At 35.1% G+C, this 10583-nt stretch overlaps 1 protein-coding gene and 1 long non-coding RNA gene across 2 annotated transcripts; one reads left to right on the top strand and one right to left on the bottom strand.

Annotated features, from left to right (window-relative positions):
* The first annotated feature begins 1332 nt into the window (after positions 1 to 1332).
* LOC139896688 (uncharacterized) lies at positions 1333 to 3128 on the top strand. The gene is made up of 3 exons (XR_011776320.1): positions 1333 to 1454; positions 2183 to 2639; positions 2722 to 3128. It is a non-coding gene; the product is annotated as an uncharacterized lncRNA (long non-coding RNA).
* Positions 3129 to 5188: 2060 nt separating this feature from the next.
* LOC139901576 (uncharacterized) lies at positions 5189 to 10299 on the bottom strand. The gene is made up of 5 exons (XM_071884271.1): positions 9843 to 10299; positions 7869 to 9238; positions 6706 to 6903; positions 6472 to 6623; positions 5189 to 6019 (listed from the first exon to the last, which is right to left on the bottom strand). Exons 2-5 carry the CDS (start codon positions 9220 to 9222, stop codon positions 5576 to 5578), a joined length of 2148 nt encoding a protein of 715 aa, XP_071740372.1. The 5' UTR covers positions 9223 to 9238; positions 9843 to 10299; the 3' UTR covers positions 5189 to 5575.
* Between the last annotated feature and the right edge of the window lie 284 nt (positions 10300 to 10583).

Below are 10583 nucleotides of genomic sequence, written 5' to 3'. Positions count from 1 at the left end.
ACATATTTGTTATAGGTTCGTGAATCGACCAGTGGCCAAGTCTTACTTCCCGACGAAGTAAAAATCTGTGAAAGTGAGTTATAGTCCCACTTTTAAAATCTAATATTTTGGGATGAGAATACATGCAATTTTATAAATGTTCTACGAAATAGACACAAGTAATTGAAACTACATTATATGGGTGAATGATCCAAGCAGAATATGCCCCTTTTGCTTGGTAACCTAAGAATTAGTAAACCGATCTACTAATTGACGCGAATCCTAAAGATAGATCTATTGGGCCTAACGAACCCCATCCAAAGTACCGGATGCTTTAGTACTTCGAATTCGTTTTTATCATGTCCGAAGGATTTCACGGAATGATAGGGGATATTCTTATATGCATCTTGTTAATGTCGGTTACCAGGTGTTCACCATATGAATGAATTTTATCTCTATGTATGGGATGTATATTGAAATATGAAATTCTGTGGTCTATTATTATGATTTGATAATATATAGGTTAAACCTATAACTCACCAACATTTTTGTTGACGTTTTAAGCATGTTTATTCTCAGGTAATTATTAAGAGCTTCCACTGTTGCATACTAAAATAAGGACAAGATTTGGAGTCCATGCTTGTATGATATTATGTAAAAACTGCATTCAAGAAACTTATTTTTGATGTAATATATTCTTATTGTAAACCATTATGTAATGGTCGTGTGTAAACGGTATATTTCAGATTATCATTATTTGATAATCTACGTAATGCTTTTTAAACCTTTATCGATAAAATAAAGGTTATGGTTGTTTTAAAAATGAATGCAGTCTTTGAAAAACGTCTCATATAGAGGTCAAAACCTCGCAACGAAATCAATTAATATGGAACGTTTATAATCAATATGAACGGGACATTTCAGATTTCTACTCGCTTGAAGAATCATAGTTTGGATTGGCTAGGTTGGATCTCGAATCCATGGTCTTGTATTGTGTAACGTAATTGTTTTGTAGTTGCCATCTCCGCAACTTGCTCTTCTTTGTTGTTTTTTTATTGGTCTTGATCTCTATTGTACGGGTTTCCCCCCCTAGCGGGCTTGTGGTAATATATTCTTGCTTTTTCGAAAGAAAAGAAAAAACAAAACAAACGAAAAAGACACAACATAATAATCAAAACTATCACAACATGACATGAATTAAGAAATCGATAAAGGAACTCAAAAGAACTCGGATATTCTTATTGAACACGCCGAATTTCGTCATTTCGGCACGTTGAACCGCGTATTAATTTACGACTAGAGTAAGTATTAAATTGAGGAAAGGGTAGGAAACTGCATTTTAACTAAGCGTCACTTTTGTTTCCTTAGATACACGAGCTCTATGTAAATCTTTCATTTCTTCTTACATGTGAGGGAATAGTCACCGATCCCCTGCTTGAAATTCAGTCACTCTAAGAAGAGGGCATCATATCAAGGTTAGGGCTTCTTCCAAATTTTCGTATTTTATTTATTTACAGTAAAGTAATAAATTAGTAATAACTTTTTTAGCTCGCTATGTGATGTACCAATTGGGTTACTTAAACCGAATGATTACTACGCCAAAATTAATAATGTTTCACCGAGAAGTATAAAATCCCTTTTCTAATAACAAGCTCGGGAGGATTGGGGCGAGGGTTAGGCCATGGGTTCGAGCCTTTTTCGGCCCATCCTATTAATCAATCTGTCTGAAGAATGTAGCTCCAGATTGACCTCGGGGGTTTTCTCCCGGATCCATTCAGGATTCAAACCCGGTTCGCCTGCCCTCGGGATGGTTTAAGGATCGGGTTCATGCAATGCGATTCGGGTTTCCTCCCGAAAGTGCGTGCGTGTGTGGCAAATTAGAGTATTCGATACCGACTGTTGCCTTAAAAAAATGATGTTGACGGTTGAGCTTACCATAATTGTGATTGGGGTTTAGGGTTTCACGGTTACGATTTGTTTCTTATACTCTATTTAGTTGCAAATTGCTTTATCTGTCACTTTTTTGAAAATAATCCATTATTATTTTTGAAATTCCATCGTGTACATTGAATTACATTACATTACTAATAATATTGAAGTTATATCTTTGTACATTAGACCATAAGAATTCATACATTATGATTGATCATCTGTGCTATCGATATACATTATTAAGCTTACACTACATTTGCCGTGCTTTTAGTTAGATGGAACCGGTTGATGGGATACCTCATAAAGAATTTAAGTTTGCACCAGAAAATGATTTTATTAGCAGAATGCCGGATAATGTGATAACTAATATTTTGGATCGTTTGCCAATTCAAGAGGCGGTGAGAACTGATATCTTGTCGAGAACCTGGAGGTATAAATGGACTATGCTTACCCAACTTGTATTTGATATAGACTTATTTAGGTATTTAATACAACGAGATGGAAAAAATGTATGTGAGAAGAGTTTGAGTAGACTTCTGCTTTACTTTAAAGGCACTATAACAAAGTTTGTATCTTCTTCCAAAACTTCAAAAACTTAATCTAGATTTTTCTCGGTGCAAGGTAAGGCTAAATTGGGCGTTTCATATATTTTCGGTTGTTATTATTTTGTATCATATGTTATCGAAATGATTTGTGGCTCCCCAAATTTGCAGACACTTAACATAAAGGTGAGTTGATTATGCTTATCAGTTAAAACAATGCCCATTAATGCGTGCATCTGAACAGTAATTTTGTTATTAAATCATGCAGGCTACATACCAGGATTAATTCAAAGATTATAGATATTCTGGTTCAGAGTTTGATTGCAGCAACATAGGCCAATTGCAACTTCAGAAGGTTGTGATTGATGATATAAGAGGTTCAGCAAACGAAGCACATTTGATAAAATATATACTTGCTTGTTCCCCTTTGCTAAAGAAGATTGTTCTTAACCCCGTCTACACTGGTCAAGATGACAGTCTAAGATTTTGGCTTGCTAGGAAGTTGTTGAGGTTCCATCGAGTCGCACCTGTAGCTGAAATAGACTTAAAAGGATATAATTGTGATAACTAGTTTGAATTCATCTTTTCTATATTATGTCAATTTTGCAAACCTTATGGCTACAACAACAATTAGGGCCGTCTCGCTAATTTTGGAGGCCCTGTTCGAAACTTAAAATGGGACCCTATAAATGTTAATTTTTTCAATACGTATAATATATAATACTATGATAGCGTAATCAATAGAATTAAAAATTTTCAAAACAACCGTTGCAAAGTTTTATTCTCAAATGGTTGTCAACTCGTTATAGTTATATTATTGTTTATATAAAACCGTAATCCCAACATTATTTGTAACGAAGTAATTGGTCAACTCTTTATAGTCAATACCCCCATTATATTGTTTTTAATACCTATAAACGTCAATCTATTAAGTCTTTCTTGTTAAATGATAGACCGCAAGTAAGATATTCCGTTACGATGTACGTATAAATGAATTACTACATATGTTTATCAAAATTTTGGGCACCTTAAAAATTTGGGGTCCTGTGCGGCTGCACACTTCGCACATGCACCGAAGACACCCCTAACAACAATAGTGTTACGTATTTTAGTTTTAATTGATGTTGAATCTAGTTGAATTGAATATTTAATGATGGTGATGGTTCTTGTTTCTTTCTTAAGCGGGCATTCTGTTATGAAGTATTTGAAGTAGAATAAGGAGAAATTAATGTGACATTTGAATTGAAATTGTCGCTTTACATAAAAGAAAGGAAAAAAATTATTGAATGGGGATGTGTTTAACATGCAACGGTCCTGTAATCAAATGTTAACAATCTAAAATATATTTTTTAATATGATACAAATTTACAATCTAAAACGGCATTGGAAACATCAGTAGCCTCGATACAGTCATGCTATCAACAATACAAGTAACACGAGTAACTAACCAACTACTGGTTGTTTCCCAAGCTATTTTAAAGATATAATAAGAAAGGGTTTATAAAAAAAATATAGCTAAAATTACTTACTAACAAATGCAAACCGTCTTACTCAATTCCCTACGCTTGTTCTGCCTCATGTGTACTGCCTTAGTGACACATAAAGATCTGTTTGCCATCTAATTCTACCCTAAAATGTGAAAAGAGTTGGCTTGCATTAGGCATGTTAGCCATAATATTTTCAAATTCTTGATGATGATAACGAATTTAGTTTCACCAATGATATATGTACTGCTACAAAGCGGCTACTTATACTTGTACCCTCCTGGCTGCCTATTGCTTTAGAGCACAAATATACGTTTCAGGCAGACGTACTCCCAAGTGGCCATGTTGTTGATGCGCGCTAGAAGATTGTATTGGCTTTTTATTCAGTGGGTAGAATGGAAAGTATTTGGGGAGAGGATTGTATGGAGTTTGAACCGGAAAGATGGTTGTCCGACTAAGGAAAGATAAAACATGAACCGTCTTATAAGTTTACCGCGTTTCATGCGGGGCCAAGGACATGTCTAGGTAAGGACAAGGTTGGAGAATTCGGATCTCAGAGAGATCTCGTTTGGACTTTTTAGGGAGATCTCGGCATCTCGGAATAATCTCGGGGAGATCTCGGACGTTGACTTACGTTGGCTTTATAGTTTTTTTTAATAAAAATATACATAAAAACATAAATATATGTATATTTATAAACGTTTTTACGAGATTTTACAAAATATTCGAGAAATGAGCGAGAAAATCTTAGAAATTAGAATTTTACAAGAAAATCTTACAAATTAGCAAGAAAATCCGAGAAATCGTGGATTTGACTAAGTTTGACCCCGCTGACCGAGAAATCTCGGGAGATGAACATCTCGTCTCGGTTGCCTTCTAAAAACGAGATCTCGGGAAAGATCTCGGGGGATTTACAACACTGGGTAAGGATATAGCTTTTTTTTAAATGAAAAATGGTGGCTATTGCTGTCGTTAGTAATTATCGAGTCGAATTAGTGAAATACGTATCAAAGCGAACAAAGCTTGCACACAATTTCGCATGTGAGCTCGAGTCGGTCAAATAATGCAAAGGACGTAGCATATTAGTTCCTTCTGCAACTGCACGTATGTATCATATTCTAAAAGAGGTAATTATTATTTATCGTGCAGGTAATGGTTTACAGTGATTTCTCTATTATGTAATGTGGAGTTTCAAGTATGTAATTCAACAAATACTTATGATTATCATGCAATAACAATATAACAATATCCTAAAATAACAGAACTTGATACCCAGTATATATAGATATAACTCCATAAAACAAAGAACAATCTTGTCCAAAATGCAAGTTGTACGAGACAATGCTCACAAAAAACATAAAAAATACTAACGTTGTCTGCTCAAAGAAAAAATACAGATCGAAGCTCATATTGGCATGGCAAAAACTTATGATCATAACCAAACCAGCTCTTCCTTGACCACTAGTGCTCGAACCGTTTCCTTCCTAAGAGCATCACCTGCAGACCTGCAAACATGTGGTTATATCATACTCTACTAGGGGTGTTCGAAACCGGATATCCTAAAATTCGGATAATGGATTTGGATATCTGATATCCGACATCCGAATCCGAAAATATCGGATATCCGGTTGATCTAATCTACTGCTTCATGGGCTTCCCCTGAGCACTCAGTTTGGCGGCAACTTGTTCATCGGAAAGGGGTAAGTAGTAGATACGAGGAGTGGCTCTCGTCTTTTTAAACAGATCGTCTAATGTAAGCATTGGAGGTTCAATTTTCTCAGGAGGGGGAGAAAGTGCTCGGGTTCTTGTTGGTGGGGCGGATAATGGTGGAGGAGGTGGGAGAGAAGGTGGTGGAGGGAGTGGTTGTTTCTGTCGGGGAGAGGGTTGTGGCGGTTGCATGGTGGTGACTGGCGGTACAGTGGCGGTAGGAGGGATGGGAGATGGTGGTGGTGGTGGGTTGATCCGATCCTTGACCTCTTGTGGGTCCACGAAATCTGCCATTAGAAGACGTCCACCGTTTACTGGCCATTGTAAGTTGCATAGGGCATTTCGCGTCTCTATAGCTTCTTCCTCGGATGCATACTGCAATGAATAGCATATAATCTTAAGAATGTCAATAGCTAAATGAATCATATCATAATCTATACGATTTAAAGGTTCTAAATGACAATAACATGTTTAATAATTATTCCAAATGAACAATATGAATGACGTAAAATTACATTATTAACCTTTTACATTATTAAAAAAGTCAATATAGTTGTTTGATAAGTGATATAATATAATTTAACAATGATACTACAAAAAAAATTGTGCTTAAAAGTCTTATAAGTGTTCCAACTCGTGTTGAACAATTCAACATCATATGTCATTCACAGGTCGGAAACATACGCGGTTCAGCATTCAGTGTTAAAATTTTCAAATATGAACCATTCAATTAAGAGGTAAACAAACAAACCCTAAATGGCAGATAGATGGACTTTTAATGAACACACAATTCAAGAGTTGTGTAAGAGATAGAAATGAGAACTTACCGAAACGTAACAGTGGGTTTTAATTTGATCCATCCAGAAACTAACAACTGTACCCGTTTTGCCAAGAAGTTCTTGCACAGCTTTCAAAGTGAAAGGGCGCAGAAAATGGTCAATTCGTAGAGAATTAGTTGGAGATTTCAACGAAGGCGGGACTGAAAGTATAGCAAATGAACGAGTCTCAGAGTCAATTTTATTTATTATAACATATTGCACAAATAGCGAAACATAACGTACCGACACGCTCCTTTGGCATTTCTTGAATAGCTGTGGGCTCCGCTCTAGAAAAGGTGCGTTTGGTAGGAGTCTGAAATGCATCTTTAGGTGTAGTAGAGGTTGAATGATTAGCAGAATGTTGTTCGGGTACCTTAACACCTTCTGTATTCCACCTGCGCTGCCTCTTTATTGTCTCATTTTTTTCTGCAGCTTCCTGGTCTGTCATTACAAGCAATTTAGTATTCACCATTATTAAAATCAAAAAAGGAGTAAAACGGTAATGAAACTTGTATTTAACCGAGAACAGGTTGCATGTTAGAATAACAGCCAATGTCACATAAAAGGACATAGCCAATATTGGCCCTTCAATATATTTTATCTTACTTTAGCCTCTATTGTTTGTCATGTCAACGCTTTAATCATTCAATTTTATCAAATGCACCCTTAGGCACTAGGAAAGTAAACTAGTCTGAGCCGAGTAAAAAAGAAAACTTCAAGTTTGATCATTAACAGTTATGTAGAGCATATACTCGACACTCAGATCAAGGTTGAAGAAGACGCAAGACGAAGACGAGTCGCTCAGGATCTTGAAAGGTCACGACGGGTCGAGACGGACTTCGACCAACATTGACTTTTAACTATAAATATATTAAATATAAATATTTCAAATATAAAAAATTTTAAACATAAATATAAATAGATAGAATTAAACGATTCATAAATAAAATGATAGGGTTTTAGTTTATATAATACGGAGTACACAGGTTTTTTATGATGTTTGCTATAATGTATTTATTAAATATTAAATTAAATTATCTTTAAAGGATGCTATATAATAATGTGTTTTTCCCAGCTAGGTTTTATAGGGGCTAGGGATTTTAGTTTACACTAAAATGAGGCCAGACAAAAAGTCAACTTTTGAGCGACATTGACCTGAGTTTTTAATGTTGACCGACTAATTAGACGTTTTTGGGCGAAACGGGGCGGGCTAGTCACCAAACCACCACAACTGCCATTTGCAACCATGACTCAGATACAGAGGTCTAAAGGCTAAACAACAAAATGGTAGCACTTGCAATGGTATGTGAATCATAAAGAGCACCGCTAAGACGTAACAATTTCAGGTAAAACTGGTAACATAATAAAAAAAGATTCTCGATATATGTTATTAAGATAAAACTCACCATGAGGCTTTCTTTTTATCGATGTCACACCAGGACCAGTTTTATCTTCAATGTGCAAAACATTCTTGTCACCAGTTGCACCCTCAACCGAAACATGAACCGCTTCATCTTCCTTTACTTCAATTTTCTCACTTGTATCTCCCACTTCATCAGGACTAATCATTAAATCAGTTTGCTTACTCTCTAAACCATCCTCTTCCATTGATTCATCACCAGAACTTCGATCCAGGTTTAATTTTTCTGCAGACTCCATATCCCCACTATCATTTTTCTTGCAAATAACAACACTTTCATCATTGTTATCATCTTTCTCTTCACCCACTGCAACCTTTACATCATCCGCAACAACATGATTTTTCCCGTCTATACTTTCAGTAACATTTTTCTCTTCGGCAGGAGCCTCGTCCATATGATGATCGTCAACAAATTCTGATTTGCTAGGCTGAACATTTATTTCTAATTTCACATCATCAGCACTAACATCATCTTTTATTTCATCCTTTTCAATATTTGTTACAGTATCAATGGAAACAGAATCAGACTGTACTTTGCTGACCTCAACTACATCTAGACTTTCAAGAACATTATTCTCTTCGGCTGGAGCCTCGTCCATATCATGATCGGCAATCTCAACAGATTCTGATTTGCTAGGCTTAACGTCTAGTTCTAATTTGACATCATCAGCAATTACATTATCTTTTATTTCATTCTTTTCATTATTTGTTACAGTATCAATAGAAATAGATTCAGATTGTACTTTGCTGACCTCAACTACCTGGTCGCCACTAATCAGATCTGATGAACCAGGTGCAACTTGTTCTTCAAGCTTCGACTCCCCGTTCGTTGCCTGTTGGTTTAAACCGCCACCAGATTCTTCAGATACAAAAACAGTATTGGTGGTGGTGGTTGTTGTTGCTTCAACTGAAATTTCTTCAACTACCTTAACTGATTCAATTTGAGTAAAATCAGAACCACCTTCACCATCTGTAACTGTTTTTTCAGCCAAGGGATTCAAACCATCACCAGTATGAACAGTATCCAAACCCATCTCAACATCTGTTTTTTCATCCCCGGTACGATCCACAACACCTGTGGCTTCCTCTGCCACGTCATCAGATTGAACCTCAGGTTGAGCCTCATTGTCTAACTCAATCTGGAGATTTTTCTTAGCCTCGTCCATTTCGGCTCGTACAACTCCATCCAACCTCTTAACCAATTCTTCTTTCAATCCCCTTGTCGGTAATTCACGTTTCTTAAGTTCTTCTTTTAACTCGGTTACTTTCCATTGATCCAATGGTCGGTTTTCAAGAACCACATATGGCGAAGCCGACTTTTTATCCGACTCTTTCCCCATATTCAACGCTTAATACCTAGCAAAAAATCAAAGTGCACAGATATAATCATATACTCCGTAGTAAACATAAATTTATTTAAAAAAACAGAACTGTAGGCATAGATATATATACATATATAGTGTATAATATATGCAAAGTGAAGACCTAATTAACAAACTAAAAAGGTATCAAATTGAAACATTAAACACCTAGCATAATCTACATGTTTATAATCAATATAATCATATACTCCGTAGTAAACATAAATTTATCTTTAAGTAACAGAACTGTAGGCATAGATATATATTCATATATAGTACTCCGTATATAATAGTATATGCAAAGTGAACACCTAATTAACAAACTAAAAAAGGTCTCAAATTGAAACATTGCAACACCTAGCAAAATTTAAATGATTATAATCAAAATAATCATATACTCCGTGGTAAACATAAATTTATCTTAAAAAACAGAACTGTAGGCATAGATATATATACATATATAGTGTATAATATATGTAAAGTGAATACCTAATTAACAAACTAAAAAAGGTCTCAAATTGAAACATTAAACACCTAGCAAAATCTAAATGATTATAATTAATAATGAAAATTAAATAAACTGTAAATAGAGAACTCACAACGAGGATTAATTTAACAACGGATGGTACAGATTTAGTAAGTCCCGAACACTAATTGATAGGTGCAAAAAATCGAAACCCTAGCACACAAAAACAACGATCAGGAAAACAAAAATCTAGAAAACCAGTAACAAATTAGCAACAGTAAATAGGTAAATAAATCATGGATTAGGGCAAGAAATCATGTTTTTGTTTTAAAAAAAAATAATAATTTTATTTTGAAAGGGAAAAAGGATAGTAATATGGTCAATAAATATGTTAAAGTAAAGATTTTTTTTTCCGCTTTGGTGATTGAAAAATTGGCAGCTAAACGTCGATTGTTCGTTTTTGAAATTATAATCAATTTAATTAACGATGGGAGAATGGTGGTGATAAATAGGGGCGACGATGAAAGGAAGCAGTCGATTGTGTAAAATTAGGGTTTTTGCGTCTAATTTTTGTGGTTGCGGCAATCAGAACATATGAATGCACAAAATGCGAGGCGTTCCGGTAATTACGATTTATATATTTTGCCCTATTGTAATTATATTATATTATTATATTATATTATATTATATTACATTATATTATATTATATTATATATTATATTTTATATTATACTATTGTCACAATCCAACAATTTTATGGCCCAACCCACTAAGTCTATGGCCCAATATGTGAAAATCAAAGAAGGCCCAAGAACCTCATGGAAGTTCACTAGAACTTTCCCATGAGTTCTTCCATGGAATGGTATAGAATGT

Source organism: Rutidosis leptorrhynchoides, chromosome 3, assembly GCF_046630445.1.
Source record: "Rutidosis leptorrhynchoides isolate AG116_Rl617_1_P2 chromosome 3, CSIRO_AGI_Rlap_v1, whole genome shotgun sequence".
Taxonomy (NCBI): Eukaryota; Viridiplantae; Streptophyta; class Magnoliopsida; order Asterales; family Asteraceae; genus Rutidosis; species Rutidosis leptorrhynchoides.
The sequence above is the reverse complement of the archived record's forward strand: the minus strand, read 5'-3'. Positions and strand labels throughout refer to the sequence as shown.